This window comes from Mobula hypostoma, chromosome 7 (assembly GCF_963921235.1).
Source record: "Mobula hypostoma chromosome 7, sMobHyp1.1, whole genome shotgun sequence".
Lineage (NCBI taxonomy): Eukaryota > Metazoa > Chordata > Chondrichthyes > Myliobatiformes > Myliobatidae > Mobula > Mobula hypostoma.
Window position 1 is genome coordinate 148,561,652 of NC_086103.1, and position 21,476 is coordinate 148,583,127.

The window sequence follows — 21,476 nt, forward strand, 5'->3', positions numbered from 1 at the left end:
GCTTTAGAGGACAGGCTTTAACCTTTCTGTCGTCATCACTTATGAATTTTTTTAAAAACGCACCTGTGATAAAGATTTTTCAGGCTACTATGCATTGTACAGCAGGTGACATTGCACAGAGTGAACTATGCTTCTTAATGGATTCTCTGCCTGTGCACATAATATATAAGGATCATTAACCAATGCACTATACAATAGAATTTCTAGGCCGGTTATTCTTTACGTTAACCTCCCAGGAAAAATATTTTGTACAAGCAAGATGAGCTGGGACACTTTAAAATACTTCCTATTGCATTAAGCGAATTCATATATCACGAGCTTTCAGTAGGGCCCTATAGAAGTACTGTGAGATAATTCTGCATCCCATATATTGTCCTACCCATTTCACAAAGAATATACCCCAGGCCCAGAGGCCACTCTCTGTCATTGAGAAACTTAATTCTTTAGGGTTACTTCCTTCCAGATAATCCAGGTCAGAAATAAACGCAGCCGACAAGAATAAAGAAATCCACTTACCTTTGCTATGCAAGTTCACCTAAAATGGATGAAACAATAGTCACACTTTGAGTAATAGAGTCATGGAGTCTTGAAACTGGCCTTCGGTCCACCATGCCCATGTGACATCATGCATCTATCTACACTAATTTTATTATCCAGCAACTTTGATGCTTTACGATTCAAGTGCTTGTCGTTATAATTCTTAAATATGATAAGAATATCTGCCTCCAGTGGGCACGTGGCCAAGTGGTTAAGGCATTCGACTAGTGATCTGAAGCTTGTGAGTTCGAGCCCCAGCCGAGGTAGCATGCTGTGTCCTTGAGCAAGGCACTTAACCACACAGTGCTCTGCAACAACACCAGTCCCGAGCTGTATCGGACCTTGCCCTTCCCTTGGACAACATCGGTGTTGTGGAGAGGAAAGACTTGCAGCATGGGCAACTGCCGGTCTTCCATACAACCTTGCCCAGGCCTGCGCCCTGGAGAGTGAAGATTTTCCAGGTACAGATCTATGGTCTCGTAAAACTAACGGATGCCTTAACTATTAACTAATCTGCCTCCACTACCCACTCAGACAGTGCGTTCCATTTTCTAACCAATGGTGAAAAATTCTTTGATCTTCTACAAATCTCTTTCCTCTTCCCCTGACCCCGTGACTGTACAGAATTGAAGTTTAAGTAGAAACCAATTCTCCTTTAAGAAATACATTAAAAGAGTCTGTAGACACTTGGAAATGGAAAAGGGAAAATACATATTATGTATTTATATTACTTACTATGGATATAATTTTAGGTGTCTATGTTTAATGTAGATAAGCAGAAAAGTTAGTCAACCTAAAAAGCCAAGTAATAAAAACCCTGCAGTAAAAATATGCTCTACATTGGCAGTTAACTAACTATTAATACTATTAACTCTCCAGTGTCCTACATAACCTCTTTTTTCTTCACTTGTACTTCCAGTAATTTTAGCTCCAGCTCTCTTGACCCTGTGGTTGCCAGTCCAGTTGGCCAATATTAAACCGTATGTAAGCTAGAGGCGCTCAACAGGTCTGGCAACGTCTATGGAGGGAAATGACCAGTTGACGTTTTGGGCCGAGTTCCTTTGTCATGAGCCTTCATGAAGGGTCCCGGCCATAAACATTGACTACTTATCCTGCTCCATTGATGCTCCCTGACTATCACATGTGTTGGTCAAGATTTCAAACATCTGCAGAATCTCTTATATAATTAAGCTTGCTCTAACTAAACACTGGGAAAACCAAAACCATTGTTTTATCCCCATCATGAATTCAACCGCTACTGACCCTGCACCCAAAATCAGGCACTTGAGCAGTAAAATGGGCTCTTCTGGAGTCCTCTTCAGCACCAGATTCCACATCCCATTCATTCCCTGAACAAAGTATTTCCATCTGGACAGTAGGTGTCCATCTGCTTCTCTGGCACAGCTTTGTGTTACTTAATCCTGTACTTTTCTTATCTTCATTGATGGTCATTCCAGTAGTCTGCATGGTATCTCTTCTTCCACAAAGTTCAACTGATCCCACACCACCAAATTCAGGAACAGTTATTACCTTACAACCATTTGGCTCTTGAACCAAAGGGCTTCAACTTCAGTCACCCCATCACTGAACTGTTCCCACGACCTGTGGACTCACTTTCAAGGACTCTTTATCTCATATTCTTAACATTTATTGCATATGTATTTATTTATTTTTCTTTTGTAATCACACATTGTTGTCTTTTGCACACTGCTTGTTTGTCTGTCCTGCTGGGTGTGGTCTTTCATTGATTCCATTGTGTTTCATGGATTTACTGTGTGTGCCTGCAAGAAAATACATCTCAGGGTTGTATAGGGTGACATATCTGTGCTTTGATAATAAATTTATTTTGAACTTTGAACTTTGGTTCAATGAGCACCAACTCATATCCAGCATGGTCTTATTTATCACTTGCTGTTACTAATCCAAATTCTCTTCTTGTTCTGAAAATTCAAAATATTACCTCGTCCTAATTTTGCAATATCTTCAAGTTCTCAATCTATTCGAAAACAAAAACATTGCTTTGTATATTCCCAGTTATATAAGAAAAGATCCAAGATTTCCACAAAGCCGTAATTGGATGTGAAAGAAGATCTTACAAATGGAAAGAGGTGGAGGTTGTGTGATGGAGAGATGGGAAGATGGGCATAGGGATGGGTAGATTTAACCTTTATGTACTTAGCCTTGATAAGTACTTGTTCATTGTTCCATGATATGAACTCTCAGGAACTCAGTGCACCTAACTCTTTCTAAGGAGGACTGACTGTAGCCTTACTATTAAGAAGTTAGTACCCAGTTGCAGAGGGAGGTGTTGAGACCTCGTGAGGACAGTTTCCACACCAGTTTCTGTGATATGATAGTGTTGAATGCTAAGTTGGTCTATAAACAGCAGACTGGCATAGGAGACCCCATTTTCCAGGTGGGACAGGACAGAGTGAAAGGTAGAGTCTACTGCAGTGGTCCCCAACCTTTTTAGCGCTGTGGACCGGTTTAATATTGACAATATTCTTGCGGACCGGCCGACTGGGGGTGTTCAAGTAGGTTTAAACTCACCTCAACATGTTTTTTACCGTTAGGGTTGCCAACTTTCTCACTCCCAAATAAGGGACAAAAGTAGCAGTCAAATCCCGGGACACTTTACCGCAGAAAAGACTACCATGACCATGAAGCTTTGCGCGGGCACCTGTGTGCACATGCGTGACGTGCGCATGTGATGGGCACATGCGCGTGCGTGCCGATTTTTCCCCACAAATCGGTTTTGCCTTGATCTTCCGGACTATACTGCACATACATTATTTCTACTTTATATAGGTTGTGCTTTTATCATATCATTCCTGCTTTTACTATATGTTAGTGTTATTTATTTTCGGTTTTATGTATTATTTGGTATGATTTGGTGGGTTATTTTGTGGGTCTGGGAACGCTCAAAAATTGTTCCCATATAAATTAATGGTAATTGCTTCTTCACTTTACGCCATTTCGGCATGAAAGGTTTCATAGGAACGCTCTACCTTAGCGGGGGAAATATGGGACAAGCCAATTTAGCCCAATATACGGGATGTCCCGGCAAATACGGGAAAGTTGGCAACCCTATGTTCAAGTTCAACAGTGCGTGACAGGGAATGAGGAAAGGTGCAACGGACTCATGTCGTTTCCTCACCGCCCGGTAGCACATGCTTTGCGGCCCAGTACTGGTCCGCGGCCCGGTGTTTGGGGACCGCTGGTCTATTGCATTGTCAGTGTGTCAATTTGAGTGATAAGCAAACTGGTAAGGGTGCAAGGTAGCCAGAGGAAAGGCTTTAATGTGCTCCATGACCAGCTGCTCAAAGCATTTCATAATAGTTGATGTTAATGCCACCAGGCAATAGTCATTTAGGCAGATTAATGTCGCCTTCCTTGGCAATGGAATGATGCTTGCTGCCTTGAAAACCGAGGGGACAATTGATTGTTCCAGAGAGATGTTGAATATATCTGTCAGCACCTCCATCTGCTGGGCTGTGCAGTCTTTCAGAACCCAACCTGGTGTATTATTGGGTCCCACAGCTTTGCATGGGTTGACTCTGGCCAGGGTCTTCCTCACCTCAGCTTCAGCCAGGCAGTGTGTCTGCTCCCCTGGGGTAGGGGTGCCTTCCTCACCAGCACTTTGTTCTGTGCATCAAATCAGACGTATAAAACATTCAGTCTCTCAGAGAGTAAAGCGTCCTTGTCACTTACGCACAGGCTAGACTAGTACTCTGTAATCCTCTGAATTCCCTGCCACATGCATCTCGTGTCTCTGGTATCACAGCTGGCTGTAGATTCTCTGAGAATGCTCATAGAATGCTTTATGAAATATAACTACATGAATTGTGTGGGATGAATAATAGATGATGTGGAAGTTTAGAAATACTACGATTACAAAGAGCTGATGAAAAAGAGGTTTATTGTCCCAAAATTGATTTGCATTTATAATTTATCCAAACGTGTCAATTGGTATAAATGCCTTGTGTTTGTCTGGGGTTAAGAAAATCTGCTGTGAAATGTATCTATATATCCCAGAACACTTTCTGAAAAATCACATCAAAGCCAGCAGTTCTACAGGAATTGCTAAACCCATCTCTCCTTGAAGTGCTAAATTAATTATATATGACTTGTGGATGCAATTAGCTGCTTCATTATTTACCACAGACTTTATATTTGTCTCTATGGAAGGAATAACCACCAAGTATTAGCTTTGTTCACTAACAATATCAAGGGACATCTCAAAGGTTAGGGTAAATGTTTCACTGACCACTTTAGTGCTGATGGCATGATTCTGTAAATTACTTAAGAGGATATGACTTTTCAGACCCAAGCGTTCTGTTGTGGATCAAAGTAATTCCAGTAAGACAAGTTAATTCAAAAGTGTCATCAGGCTGTTTGATTATAGAGGCCGCTGGAGCTGAACACAGATTTTCTCCTAACCTAGTGCCCATGGCCTGGCTGTGTGGATCATGGTCAGGAGTACAAACCCCATTATTGCCAGGTCCCAGAGTAGCAAGCCCCATTATTGCCAGATCCCAGAGTAGCAAGCCCCATTATTGCCAGATCCCAGAGCAGCAAAACCCATTATTGCCAGATCCCAGAGTAGCAAGCCCCAATATTGACTGATCCCAGAGAAGCAAGCCCCATTATTGACTGATCCCAGAGAAGCAAGCCCCATTATTGCCAGATCCCAGAGCAGCAAAACCCATTATTGCCAGATCCCAGAGTAGCAAGGCCCAATATTGACTGATCCCAGAGTAGCAAGCCCCATTATTGTCAGATCCCAGAGCAACAAAACCCATTATTGCCAGATCCCAGAGTAGCCAGCCTCATTATTGCCAGATCCCAGAGTAGCCAGCCTCATTATTGCCAGATCCCAGAGTAGCAAGCCCCATTATTGCCAGATCCCAGATTAGCAAGCCCTATCATTGCTAGATCCCAGAGTAGCAAGCCCCATTATTGACTGATCCCAGAGTAGAAAGCCCCATTATTGCCTGATCCCAGAGTAGCAAGCCCCATTATTGCCAGATCCCAGAGTAGCAAGCCCCATTATTGCCAGATCCCAGAGTAGCAAGCCCCATTTATTGCCAGATCCCGGAGCAGCAAAACCCATTATTGCCAGATCCCAGAGTAGCAAGCCCCAATATTGACTGATCCCAGAGTAGCAAGCCCCATTACTGCCAGATCCCAGAGTAGCAAGCCCCATTATTGCCAGATCCCAGAGTAGCAAGCCCCATTATTGCCAGATCCCAGAGTGGCAAGCCCCATTATTGCCAGATCCCAGAGTAGCAAGCCCCATTATTGACTGATCCCAAAGTGGCAAGCCCCATTATTGACAGATCCCAGAGTAGCAAGCCCCATTATTGCCAGATCCCAGAGTAGCAAGCCCCATTATTGCCAGATCCCAGAGTGGCAAGCCCCATTATTGCTAGATCCCAGAGTAGCAAGCCCCATTATTGACTGATCCCAAAGTGGCAAGCCCCATTATTGACAGATCCCAGAGTAGCAAGCCCCATTATTGCCAGATCCCAGAGTAGTAAACCCCATTATTGACTGATCCCAGCCGATTATGTCACCCCTATTGATGCCTTTTGTTAGAGTTGCTCACTCACACTTGGGACTCAACATGGTGAAGGTCACTATTTGACTAAGAGATTAATCAGCTTACAGAACATGGCAAAAGTTCTTTTGGCCCAATTCATTCATACTGACCTATGCTAACCATATTTTGCAATTTTGATTTTATGCTTCTAAACTTTTCCAACTCACGTACCTTCCCAATTTTCTTTTAAATATCGTATGTTACCTGCCTTTACCATATTCTCTGGCAGCTCGTTCCACATACCTACCTTCCTCTATGTGAAAAACCTGCCCCTAAGGTCCCTTTTAAATCTTCCCCCTTTCATCTTTAATCTGTGCCCCCTAGTTTGAGACTCCCCTACACTGGTAAAAAATTGTGATGACATGTCCTATCTCTGCCCTTCGTCATCTTATAAGCTCCTCAGCCTTCTTTGCTCCAGATATAATCAGTTCCAGTGTTTCTGTGCAGTACAACTCAAGCCTTCCAGTCCAGGAAGATTTGTGTGAATCTTTTCTGCTCTCTCTGATTTAATCACATCCTTCCTGTGGTATGCACAGTATTCCAAGTGCAGTCTAAGCAAAGACTTGTACAACCGTAACATGATATCTCAATCGTACTCATTGCTTCAGCCAATGAAGGTAAACGTACTTCCGCATTCTGTCCACCAATGTTGTTGCCACTTTAAGAGAGCTGTGTACTTACTGTATATCCCAAGGCCTTGCTGTTCAATTACACTCCCTACGGCCCTGCTATTCTCATATAATCTGAGATGAATACATCTTCATAAGTTATTTCCTGCGTACTGAAAATCTAATTCCACTGACAAAAATTGAATCATTAAGCAAGTAAACCAGACTGAATAGATTAATTCTATACTCCTTCACGTTGTTTCTATCTTGGGTGGTAATAGATATATAAAATATGTAGGCCCAGGAATTCTATCACTGAGTGTAGATCATACACTTCACCCAGAGTGAAATGAGATGATTGAAAGTCATTGACATGGTGGTTTGCATTGCTTTGGAAATTTGACAGAGCACATCCTAGATTGATTTATCCTCATGTGCCTGACATGACACTCAGAAAGCTTCACCATTCCCTGTGGAACACTCCTAATGGATAATTGCAGGGGGAATTAGGAAAGGTTGTCTGAGAGCAGTCATTACACATTCCCAGAACAGTTATATGACCTTTCCACCATGACCCCAGGCTCCAGTTCTCGGATTCTTATCTCTCCACCCAAAGCACAGGCACCAATCCTTGTATCATTTATCTCCTCATCCCTGACCCCTTGTCCCAGTCCTTTTTTTTTCAGAACTCTTTGCCCCACCCCCAACTCCCCCTGTCACTGACCCAACTCCGATTCTAATGACAGATACTTCTTACTTTGACTTACCCAATGATCTAGTATGTGAGTCTCAGTGGGAAATTAAACAAGGACTTCGGACTCTGCTGAAGTTTGCCATGCACAACTGAAACATCACTGCAATCCTTCCATGCATAATGCAGTTGCAAGGGAATTCTTAAGAAATTCAGAGATGCTTTGATGATGAGATGAACCTTTGACTTTTGAATCAAAGTAAATTTATTATTAAAGTAAGTATGCAGTGTACAACACTAAGATTCATCTTCGCACAGTTAGCCACAAAACAAAGAAATTCGGTACAGTTTTGAATTGTCTTCTGAATAGCATGTGCAAAACCTTAAGATAACTTCGCTCTTGGCCAGAATTCCGTTTTGAGCTCAAGAACTGGTCTGAGCCCAAATTGTGCCCAAAACTATGCCTTTATTGAGAAGTTTCCTTCCTCTCAAGATTCAAACACAAGCTTAATTATATTTTGTCTATTTCATATCTGTTTTGCATCAGCACAGTTCAAAGTTTCAAAATACATTTATTATCAAAGTATGTATGCAGTATACATCGCTGAGATTTGTCTTCCCACAGACAGCCACAAAACAAAGAAACACCATGGAATCCATGAATCTATTCAAAGAAAACAAACACACACACACACACACTCACTCATAACTCACACACACACACACACTCACTCACAACTCACACACACACACACACACTCACACAAACACACACACACACAAACACACACACATACACACTCGCACACTCTCACACACACACATACACACTCACACTCACACACACACACAAACTCACACACTCACATACACACTCACACACACACACACACTCACACACACATACACACTCGCACACTCTCACACACACACATACACACACACTCACACACACACACAAACTCACACTCACATACACACTCACACACACACACTCACACACACACACACACTCACACAGACACACTCTCACACTCACACACTCACACACACACACACACACACTCACACACACTTACACACACACACACACACACACACACACACAGCAAGTGAAAAACACAGAATATAAAACATGAAATTGAAAGAGTCCAGACATAGTTCAGTTCAGTTCAATCTAGCTCTGTGCCTTCATGATCTGCAGGCTGTCCCGATCAAAATCACCCAAAATAGCAACAAAAAGAAAGAATAACCAGAAACATATCAGCATTTTCAAATTAAGTTTCATTTTGAAAGCTAAAAGCTTCCAAAAAAGACCTTGTTCTACACTCGGTGGCCACATTATTAGGTACATCTGTACACCTGCTCATTATTGCAGTTATCTAATCTGCCAACCGGGTGGCAGCAACTCAATGCATAAAATCGTGCAGACATGGTGAAGGGGTTCTGTTGTTGTTCAGACCAAACATCAGAATGGGGAAGAAATGTGATCTAAGTGACTTTGATGTGGAATGATTGTTGGTGCCAGACAGGGTGGTTTGAATATCTCAGAAACTCCTGAGATTTTTTTTTTACGCACAACATTCTCTAGAGTTTACAGAGAATGGTGCAAAAAAAACAAGAAAACATCCAGTAAGTGGCAGTTCTGCCTGTGAAAAAGTGATAATGAGAGAGGTCAGGGAGAATGACCAGACCGGTCAGAAAACCACATGTGTAGAAGAGCATCTCTGAATGCACAACACGTTGAACTTTGAAGTGTATAGGCTACAGCAGCAAAAGATCACAAACAGGAGGCACCTAATAAAGTGGCCATTGAGTATTTAAGAACAGTAATGTAGTTGAACTAGCTGAGGGTTTGTAGGCAGTTTTACACACTGACATCAACAAAAATAGTTACTTTTCATTATTATTTTGAGGCACTGAAGTGATTTTCTTGGAAAATTAAAGAAAAATAGCAATTCAAAACAAACAACTTGTTTCAAACATTCAAAGATTCAAGTATTTTAAGGCTATCTGGAGAAGGCAGATCTCAGAGTTGTGTTCTGCGTACACACTTTGGTAATAAGATGAACCTTTGAACCTTTGACCTTTGACCTTTGAATCAAAGTACATTTATTAACAAGGTATGTATGCAGTATACAGATTTCCCCCGCCATCCGAAGGTAGAGCATTCCTATGAAACGGTTCGTAAGCCGAAATGTTGTAAAGCGAAGAAGCAATTACCATTTATTTATATGGGAAAATTTTGTGAGCGTTTGTGGACCCAAAAATAACCTACCAAATCATGACAACTAACACATAAAACCTAAAATAACAGTAACATATAGCAAAAGCAGGAATGATATGATAAATACACAGCCTATAAAAAGTAGAAATACTTTTCCACAATCATTACTGAACTGTTCTCTGTAGCGAAAATCTCACGCAAGCGCTCTCGGCAAAAACACGGCACAAGCGCTCCCCAGTAACCTTTAAGCTACGAAGCTGCCAAATCCTACCAAATTACACGTAAAAATACACAACCTATATAAAGTAGAAATAATGTATGTACAGTGTAGTATCACTTACCGGAATCAGGAAGACAGCGCCGAACACACTGATGATGGTGTGTTAGGCTGAGTCGGAGTTTGGGTGGTGCAGTGGCCCCCACCCTCCAGGCCGCCGAGCGATACATTGCCACGAAGCATGCAGGAATGCAGTGGTAGCTGGGAGGCACACAGCACATCTTTAAGAAAAAGGCTGAAACAAACATGCTAATTAATTAGGTGCCGCCCGGCACGTAATTGGCGGCCCAGATCAGTGCCGATTTCCGATTGCGTTGTCTCTGATCTGGGCCGACAATTATGTGTCGGCGGCACCTAATTAATTAGCATGTTTATTTCAGCTTTTTTCTTAAAGATGTGCTGTGTGCCTCCTGGCTACCGTTGCATTCTCCGTGAATCGGTATCTGCTGTGGCCTGGGGGTTGGGGTGGTGGGACACTAGGGTGTCATCTCGTCATCGTCTGTTTCCATTAGAGCAGGCAGGTCATCTTCTATCTCTGCCCGCCTCGATGTCAAAGGTTGAGGTTTGTCAGCTGCTGTGGCTGATGTGGAAGGCTTGCTTGACTGCTGAGTCTCGTGCATTTTTCTGTCACACAGTTCTTTGTAAGGACTCAAACCATCCTGCAAATATCCCCTAAACCGACGTACCCTTTCAAAATTAAAGTTGTACTTTATCATTACTCATTCCATTTCGATTGTTGTCCTTTTTTCTTCCAATTGCATCAGCTCTTCATCTGTCAGTTCTTGGTGATGGGATGCCAAAAACTCTTCAACATCATGTTCATCAGTTTCTACAAGCCAAACTCACGTTGTCCTTACTTCGTTCACCACGATCAAAACGCTTATTATTGTCTAGTTTTACGCTAAGTGTAACACCCTTACGAGTTCTTTTAGGCTTTTCTGATACCATAGAACTCATCTTGCAAACGGCTGCTCACAGGCGTGTGTTTAAGCAATGCCAGCGAGAATCCGGGGGAGAGCGGCTGCTCGGGGTACGCGCTACCTTTTATCGCACGCTGATTTTTTTATCATGCGCTGATTTTTTTATCATGCGCTGCTTTTTTTCGTAACAGTGAAAACACTGAGGTGTCATAAAGCGAACATTCGAAAACCGGGGGACACCTGTACAACCCTGTGATTCGTCTTCGCACAGATAGCCACGAAACAAAGAAAGCCATGGAAATCATTCAAAGAAAAACATCAAGCCCACCCTCTAACACACAAAAAAAACATGCAAATGGCAAAAACAGTGAGTGCAGAACACAGAATATAAAACAACAACCCACAAAGTCATTGAAAGTGTCCAGGCATACTCAGTTCAGATCAATCTAGTGCTGTGTCGTTTGTTATTTGAAAGCTGCCTTGATCAAAATCGCACAAAATAGCAATGAGAAAGCGAGCAACCAGAAACCAGAAACACATCATAATGTGAACTGCGGAGTCCAATCTACAAACCACGTTACATTTTGCCCAAGACCTAGGACTCTGGCACCATACCCTGAGAGCATCATAGAAGAGAGAGAGAGAGACCATTCGAATGCAGGGACCTTCCTGTGGCAACAGCGAGTGAGAGGCTGGTATTAGGCGCTGAACACCCACTTGCCTTCTGCTCTCACCTCGATGATTTCAGTCTTCTTTGATGCTTTATTCGGTGAGATCAGTGAGAAATGGAGTTGATCATGGGCTCACGCCCCATTTCCAGTCACCTCACCAATGTCCCTCGGAGACAGCAAAGCGTCAGATGGCTCAATCAGTCCAAAAACACACCACAAAAATGTAGATCACAGGCTCTAACAGTGGCAGATCTATATTTGAAAGAAAAAGAAAATGTGGAAGAAGTAGTTTTGTGAACCGTCTGAAGGATGTTGTCCTTGGTCACATTGCTCACTGGTGCCATATTTTTTACATTCCTATAAACATGAACACTCAGAGAACAGTTTTACAAGCTGGATCAGCTTCTTATGTAAAATCTTTCCAGTGGTTATATATTATACTTTCAATTTTAAGGTTTTTAGAGTTGATTCTACCAATTTCAGGTTTATTTCTCCAAAGGAAACCACAAAAGCTGACTGACCAAAAACTTCACTTCATCATGTTCATTTACTAGAACATTGCAACTTTAATGACATGGAGTATGAATGTTTTTTCTTTATCTATGTCAAAAATGCAGTGAGTAGAAATTGTAGAATGTGGGTGGAGGTGGGAAGTACTATCCTGATAAACCTGTGATGAAGTTTATCTGCCAAAACCAGCAGCAGGTTTAATCTCAGTTTAGTGTGGGTTCCTCTCATGGATCTGTTTGATGCATTATCATTTGAGTGGCTCTTTTGTTCCTTTATAACAGAACCAAGAAATGTGAGCTATTTGATCTGCTACAAATCTTTGACTTCCCCATCAAAACGAGTGACTACTGACCTGAATCTGTGGCAATTTTTTGGGTTGTTTGCTGTTCTGCTACAGACATGGACAATAATTCTATGATGCCTGCCAGTGACTCTTAATGTCTGACAACCATTAATTAAAAAAATTATCAAATGTGCAATCTGTGACTGTAAGTATATGGTTAGTGAGTTGTAGAGGCAAATATAAATTGTACATTCAAAACGTCAAGTGCTGGTTCATTCCAATAGAATTGCAATTGCAGAACTATAAAGAGAAAATAAAAAGGAAAATTGCAGGAGAAGAACTCTGCAGTGAGCACTAAATTCCACTGTAATTTTCATACCATGAAACTGCAGTGCCATGATACTTTATTGAAAGTGGATTGTGATGACATTTGATTTGGTTATAGAAGCACGGTTACTACTGGTGCAATTGCAATGTGAGTAACTGAGAATTCATGCTTTGAGGCCAAGTGTGTACATTAAATATTAGTGCAGCTATCCTTTCTTCTAAAATCTCTAATAAACACTGCAGAATATCCCAACGTTTAGTGGAAATCTATGCTTCAATCATGGAAATTCAAACCTAGAATAATGTTCATTGCTTCAATGAAAATATGAATGCAAGAATATTAAATTCTGCTACAGTTTCTGGCAAAGAAATATGACACAGCCAAGCTTTTCATTTGCTTATGTTTAGCAAAGCTTCCAACCTTTATTACTATAAATGTGTGTGCTGATTATCTAACTTTCACCTATATTTTGGTCTGTCTAGATACTGTCCTCTGTATCAAGAGGCTTCATGATGATCAGCCTCTAGGTACCTACTGTGAGCCTGTTGGTACAAAATACAAAACCTGGTATTTAATCAGATTTGCATTTCTTCCAGCAATAGTGAAGTTCTGATTAGAAATGCAACTGAACAGGAAGCTGGGGACTTGACTACATATTTTTCAAACTCCTCATCATTAGAAATTGTAAATGGCAGATCTTGTGATCCCAATCATTTTAACTTGTACATCTTCTTTCAAATAAGGACAACATCTCTATGAAGCATAGAATACAGTCCTTTGGATAATTGAGTTTAATCAATTTTTGAACCAATTGCAAGTGTGTTGTAGGGGGTTGGGGGGACTGTTGTCACCAGTTTTCTCAATCCCAGGTCCATTGCATATCAATTAAAAATGAAGATAATATGAGAGGTGGAAAGTTTAAAAAAGGTGTGCAGAGTAAGTAATGCATACACACACACATACACACACACACACACAATGTATTAGAGGAGCCCAATGGGTCAGGTAGCATCTATGGATGGAAATAAACAGTTGACGCTTTGGGCCAAGACCCTTCATCAGGACATCAGGACTCAAGCCATCAACTGTTCATTCCCACCCATTGTCATGGTCCGGTCCATGAAGTCCGCATTCCGGTTCATGGTCCGGTCCATCAACCCTTGCTCCAGGTTTTCCTGTCTACCCTGTTTCTGTTCCTGTTGAGCACTGATTGAGGCAGCTGATGCTCGTTGGGGCTGGCTGCATAAATACCTCCAGAGACCAGGGCATGGTGGCTGGATTGTTCTTGTCCTTACTCATTGTATCCCTTCCTCTGCTTTCTGTTTCCTCGCCTGAAGCCCTGCCTTGTCTTGCCAGTAACTCTCACCTCGCCTGAAGTTCTTGTCTCGCCTTGCATTGCCTGAAGCCTTGCCTTGTCTTGCTGATAACTCTCGCCTCGTCTCGCCTGAAGTCTTGTCCTGGAGCCACCCTGTACCTGGCTCCCTTCCTGTCCCTTGCCTCTGCCAGGTAAGTCAGGCCATCTTGCTGTTACCCTGCAGTTGGTTCTGTCCCTTCCTGTCCCTTGCCTCTGTCGGGTAAGCCAGGCCATCTCGCCATTACCCTACGGTTGGTTCTGTCCCTTCCTGTCCCTTGCCTCCGTCAGGTAAGTCAGGCCGTCTTGCCGTTACCCTGCGGTTGGTTCTGTCCCTTCCTGTCCCTTGCCTCCGTCGGGTAAGCCAGGCCGTCTTGCTGTTACCCTATGGTTGGTTCTGTCCCTTTGTTCCCCTTGCCTCCGTCGGGTAAGCCAGGCCCTATTGCCGTTACCCTGCAGTTGGTTCTGTCCCTTCCTGTCACTTGCCTCCGTCGGGTGGAGATCCGCGCCCTGCCCAGGAGGAGCTTCAAGACCCCAAGCCTCGAGCCTCACCTCAAGTCTCTGGTCTCCAGCCTCGCCTCAAGTCTGAAGACTGCAGCCTCGTCCTGCCTGCCAGCCAAGTCACGTCCTTGTCTAGTTCTGGGGTCCAAGCCAGAGGCAAGACCCAGGTTCTGGCTCCTTGTCCAGTCTCTGGCTCAGAGTCCAAGCCCCGGCTCCTAGCTCTCTTGTCCAGTCCTGTTCCAGGTTCCCGGTCTTCGTGTCCATGTCCTAGCCCTCACCCTGCATTCTAGTCCTGTCCCTAATACTTCAGTCTCTGTGTCCTGCACTTGGGTCCATTCCCTGCCACCACCTTATGACACCCATAGATGCTGCCTGACCTGCTAGGCTCCTCCAGCACATTAGGGTATTGCTCTAGATTTCCAGCATCTACAGTACTTCTTGTGTGCAAAGTAAGTATTTTTACACAAAAAGTGGTAGGTGCTTGGAATGTGCTGGCAGAGATGGGGTTGGAAGGAGATACAATAGTGGCATTTGAAAGGCATTGACATGCAGGAGATCGAGTGATTTAGATCATATTCAGGTAGATATGTTTACTTTATCAAGCAATAGTAAGTCAACACAACTGGACTTGTTGTGTTGTCTCGAAGAGGTTTCACCACTCATCCAGGAGGTTTCTTCAGTTCTGATCCACGTTGGGTAGTTTTCCAGCTTATAAACTCTGAGTTTCTAAAAGGTATAGCAATGACGTGAGGGTTGTTAAGAGTCGTAGAGGTCATGAGAGGATGGCTAACACCTCAGGTCAAGACCCAGCTGTATATCTACACCTAAAGGACAAGGGACACTCCTTTAATGATAACAATGTGCATATTTTGGACAGGGAGGACGAATGGTTTGAAAGAGGGGATAAAGAAGCCATCTTTGTCAAACAGAAAAACCCACCCCTGAACTGAGGGGGTGGGGTATGACACTACCTATCAGCTACGTACAACACAGTCCTAACATCTCCACCCCGGAGTCTCCACAACAGTTCACACATCCATTCATGCAAGGATGAGACTAATGACCCTCTCATTACCTCTACAACTTTTAATGATCCTCATCCTTATCTTTAAACAACTCACAGAGTTTATAAGGTGGAAAACTACCCACCATGAATCTTGGATGAGTGGCTAAACGTCTCCAGACAACACAGCAAATCACAGCCTTGATTTACCAATGCTTGACATACAATGACCCGGATGACTGGGAACCTTCATAGTTCAAGGTTAATTCAGTAAACACCATAGGCTGAAGGGGCTTTTCCTATACCGTACTGTCCTTTGTTCTGTAAGTCATTGTATATCAAACAAACTTTTTATCTCTTCTTCCTAAATTTTCTGCTGTGGTCTCCTTGTAAGAAGATGATGCCTATATTCTGCTAGAGCACAAAAATGTAGGAAGTGGATTAAACCACCAGGCTCCTCAAGGCTGCCCAACCATCTAATAAGAACATTGCTGATGTATCCCATGCCTCAACTCCTTTTCTATACCTCTTCCCTGTAGCCACAATTCTCCAATATTTCAAAAGATTTCACTTCTCTCACTAAATGCATTCAAAAATCTGGCCTCTGCATCCATCCAGGTGTCCAGGAGTTTCACCACTGTCTTCGAGTGTGAGTTTTCAATTTCCATCCCCTTAGGGTGAACAAATTACTTGCAAAAAATTCTAATAACAATAAAGATAGGAATTGATTTTTCTGATTCTCCAGACAGTTCTGTGGTTTTCTGGAAGCAAGAGCTATTAAGGTGTTCTACTTCTGAATGCAACCATTTGTAAATGTCTCTATTTAGGAGGTAGGAAATCTATGGAATTCATTGCTACAAACATTGGCAGAGACCAACTCGCTGGGTGTACTTAAAGCAGAGGTTGATTAGTAAGGTCATCAAAGGTTAAGGGAAGAAGGCAAATAAATGGAATTGAGAAGGAATGATCAAATGAAACAGCAGACCCGATGGGCTGGATGACGTAATTCTGCTCCTGTATTTTATAGTCTCATGGTCATTAGCACTTTCTGCAGGAACTAACATTTCAACCATTTGAAATTAATCAGGTTCTGCACTTCTGAGCATGCAATGAGATTTGGGAATCAAACGTAGAAAATGCTACCTGAGCTAGTTTCACACTTGGCTTGATTTTAGAAACATAGAAACATAGAAAACCTACAGTACAATACAGGCCCTAGGCACACAATGCTGTGCCAGACATATACTTACTTTAGAAATTACCTAGAGCTACACAGAGCCCTCTATTTTTCTAAGCTCCATGTACCTCTCCAAGAGTCTCTTAAAAGACTCTATTGTATCTGCCTCCACCACCATCGCCGGCAGCCCATTCCATTCACTCACCTCTCTCTGCGTAAAAAAAACTTACCTATGACATCTCCACTGTACCTACTTCCAAGCACCTTAAAACTATGCCCTCTCGTGTTAGCCATTTCAGCCCCGCGAGAAAACCTTTAACTAGCCCCATGATCAATGCTTCTCAACATTGTATACACCTCTATCAGGTCACCTCTCATCCTCCGTCACTCCAAGGAGAAAAGGCCAAGTTCACTCAACCTATTCTCATAAGGCGTGCTCCACAATCCAGGCAACATCCTTGTAAATCTCCTCTGCACCCTTTCTATAGTTTCCACATCCTTCCTGTAGTGAGGTGACCAGAACTGAGCACAGTACTCCAAGTGGGGTCTGACCAGGGTCCTATATAGCTGTAACATCACCTTCCGGCTCTTGAACTCAATCCCATGATTGATGAAGGCCAATACACCATATGCCTTCTTAACCACACAGTCAACGTGCACAACAGCTTTGAGTGTCCTATGGACTCGGACCCCAAGATCCCTCTGATCCTCCACACTGCCAAGAGTCTTACCATTAATACTATTTTCTGCCATCATATTTGACCTACCAAAATGAACCACCTCACACTTATCTGGGTTGAACTCCATCTGCCACTTCTCAGCCCAGTTTTGCATCCTATCAATGTTCCGCTGTAACCCCTGACAGCCCTCCACACTATCCACAACACCTGCAACCTTTGTGTTATCAGCAAATTTACTAACCTATCCCTCCACTTCCTCATCCAGGTCATTTATAAAAAATCACGAAGCACAGGGGTCCCAGAACAGATCCCTGAGGCACACCACTGGTCACAGACCTCCATGCAGAATATGACCTGTATAACCACTATTTGCCTTCTGCGGGCAAGCGAATTCTGGATCCACAAAGCAATGTCCCCTTGGATCCCATGCCTCCTTACTTTCTCAATAAGCCTTGCATGGGGTAGCTAATGAAATGTCTTGCTGAAATCCATATACACTACATCTGCTGCTCTACCTTCATCAATGTGTTTAGTCACATCCTCAAAAAATTCAATCAGGCTTGTTAGGCACGACCTGCCTTTGACAAAGCCATGCTGACTATTACTAATCATATTATAGTATGGCTCTCCAAATGTTCATAACTTACCAACCACTGAAGTAAGACTCACTGGTCTATAATTTCCTAGGCTGACTCTATTCCCTTTCCTGAATAAGGGAACAACATCTGCAACCCTCCATTTCACTGGAACCTCTCCCATTCCCATTGATCATTGCCAGAGGCTCAGCATTCTCCTCCCTTGCCTACCACAGTAGCCTGGGGTATGTCTCGTCTGCTCCCAATGACTTATCCAACTTGATACTTTCCAAAAGCTCCAGCACATCCTCCTTCTTAATGTCTGTATGCTCAAGTTTTTCAGACCGCTGTAAGTCATCCTTTCAATCGCCAATGTCCCTTTCCTTAGTGAATACTGAACCAAAGTATTCATTAAGTACCTCTGCTACCTCCTGTGGTTCATTACACACTTTTCCACTGTCACACTTGGTTGGTCCTATTCTCTCGTATCTTATCCTCTTGCTCTTCACATACTTGTAGAATGCCTTGGGGTTTTCCTTAATCCTGCTCGCCAAGGCCTTCTCATGTCCCCTTCTGGCTCTCCTAATTTCATTCTTAAGCTCTTTCCTGCTAGCCTTATAATTTTCTAGATCTCTATCATTACCTAGCTTTTTGAACCTTTTGTAAGCTTTTCTTCTTGACTAGATTTTCAACGGCTTTGTACACCATGATTCCTGTACCCTACCATCGTTTCCCTGTCTCATTGGAACATACCTATACAGAACACCACGCAAATATCCCCTGAACATTTGTCACATTTCTGCCGTATATTTCCTAAGAACTTCTGCTCCCAATTTCTGCTTCCAATTTCCTGCCTGATAGCTTCATATTTCCCCTTACTCCAATTAAACTTTTTCCTAACTTGTCTGTTCCTATCCCTCTCCAACGCTATGGTAAAGGAGGTAGAATTGTGATCACCATCTTCATAATGCTCTCCCACTGAGAGACCTGACACCTCTTTTGCCTCCCTCCGTCTCCTTTCTGAAACATCCAAAGTCTGCACTCTACATAGCCATTCCTGCCCCTGAGCCATCCAAGTCTCTGTAATGGCCACAACATCATAGCTCCAAGTACTGATCCACACTCTAAGCTCATCCGCTTTATTCATGATACTCCTTGCATTAAAATAGACACATCTCAAACTATCGGTCTGAGCGCATCCTTTCTCTATCACCTGCCTATCCTCCCTCTCGCACTGTCTCCAAGCTTTCTCTATTTGTGAGCCAACCACCCCTTCCTCCTTCTCTTCAGTTGGGTTCCCACCCCCCAGCAATTCTAGTTTAAACTCTCCCCAACAGCCCTAGCAAACTTTCCTGCCGGGATATTGGTCCCCCTCGGATTCAAGTGCAACCCATCCTTATTGTACAGGTCACTCCTGCCCCTAAAGAGGTCCCAATGATCCAGAAATTTTCTGATCTTTAACATGGTATTCTAGATGCAAAACGACAATGCCTAAAGGCAATGATTTATTCTACTCTTACTGATAACTCCCTACAACTTACTGTAGATTTTATTTATTTATTAACTGCCACCATTACCTCTTAGATCACAATGCTGTTTTGACTTCTTTAAAAGGAACAAAGAACCTGCATAACTTATCAGGAAGTATTGAAACCCCTCCGTGTTTTAGGTGCATAAACCCCTGAAGATGTCGACACAAGTAGATATGATGGTGAAAAAACATATGGGATACTTTCATTAATTGGAGCAGGGTGGGGCGTGATACAAAACATTAGCTAAACCACAGCTGGAGTATTCTGTACAGTTCTGGTGACCACACTATAGGATTATACTGGAGGAAGTGCAGAGCAAATTCACAAAGATGTTGCCTAGGATGCAGTGTTTCATTTATGAGGTAAGATTTGTTTTCCTTGAAGGAAAGAAGGTTCGGTGGCGGGGGTTGGTCAGGTGAAGGGGTTGGAGGGGTACACAAAATTATGAAGGGCATAGATAATATAGATAATAGGGGCCGAAAGGCTCTAGGACTCTCTGAAAGCATAATAGAATCTATTAGTTCTTCTAAATTCTCCATCAATTTCATATATGAAATTTTATTTTCTTTTTGCAATGTTCTATGAGTCTGAAGTGACTAAGTGTTGAGTGCCTTCCATATGAACATAGGTTTGCTCACAGGGCCATTACTGAGACTTAATTGGCTGCCTTGTGTTTTGTCAGTCTCAGCCAAACTGCCAAACGTAGAGCAATGTAATAATGGAACACTCCGGTATGAGGATGAAGAGACTACAATGATAACAAAATCCATTTGATAGCCTGTAATGGAGCATAATTGGCCAAAAGTGCAAAGATGTATGATGTAATCACTATCCCTGCTGACTGGAAAAGGTTTAAGTTACTATAAAAAACAGTCCTATCTGTGGTAATAAAAGGGCCTGTTATAGAGAATCCATCACTACCTGAAGATTGCCTGATAAGTTACACTTTTAAGCAATTTTGATAACTAATATAGTATAAATTATATATTTGAAAATTTTGTAACATTGCCAAATATTTTGAAGCAATGTCTGTAATTGTGTTTATCACCTATGAATGGAGAAAATATTTATCCTTAATGAACTATTTTGATGGTCGGTGCATTTAATTTTAACTGTTTTTGTAGACAGTTCTGGCTTTATCCGTGACTCTTGAGTTATGTATGTATCCCGTGTGGAAAAAGCTGAGGAGTTATTATATAATAAATTGTTTGTTAATTTCCTAAAACAGCAATGAAGAAGGAGGTTCAAAAAGATCGTGATGTTCCAAAATCAATTAATTCATCACCAAAAAGATTAGTCATTCCTGCTAGCAAGCTTCACTCGCCAGGTATGTAAATAATCTATAAAACATATTCCTCCCATGATCCTCTCGTATCCCTTTTGCCAATCACCTGTCCAGCTCTTGGCTCCATCCCTCCCCCTCCTGTCTTCTCCTATCATTTTGGATCTCCCCCTCCCCCTCCCACTTTCAAATCTCTTACTAGCTCTTCCTTCAGTTAGTCCTGATGAAGGGTCTCGGCCCGAAACATCGACTGCACCTCTTCCTAGAGATGCTGCCTGGCCTGCTGCGTTCATCAGCAACTTTGATGTGTGTTGCTTGAATTCCCAGCATCTGGAGATCCTTGTGTTTGTGTTCCTTAAATCAGCTTCAATCCCATGTTCTAAGACTATTGAATTGTTCCCTAGTATGATAAGATGGACTGTTGACCTCATAACCTACCTCATTGTAAGCTTACAACTTGCTGTCTACCTGCACTGCACTCTCTCTATACTGTAAAACTTTATTCTGCACTCTTATTGGGTTACCATGCAATATTTCAATGCACCATTGTAATGAATTGATCCGTACGAACAGTATGCAAGCAAGTTTATCACTGTACCTCAGTACATGAGGCAATAATAAATCTATTTAATTTAAAAGTTTTAAAACATTGCAAGGAATGCAGAACTGTTATGTTATCATTACTACCTGATTTCAGCATAACCCTATTTCTAAGTTCAAA

General features: G+C 42.4%; 1 protein-coding gene across 5 annotated transcripts in view; it reads left to right on the plus strand.

Moving 5' to 3' along the window:
- Positions 1-21,476, plus strand: part of LOC134349645 (microtubule-associated tumor suppressor candidate 2-like) — a 452,095-nt gene that overhangs the window by 317,021 nt on the left and 113,598 nt on the right. For all 5 annotated transcript variants that reach the window (XM_063054258.1, XM_063054261.1, XM_063054262.1 and 2 more), the window contains one exon: positions 20,702-20,800. In XM_063054258.1, coding sequence (XP_062910328.1) covers positions 20,702-20,800 — 99 coding nt within the window. The remainder of the gene's footprint in view (positions 1-20,701; positions 20,801-21,476) is intronic.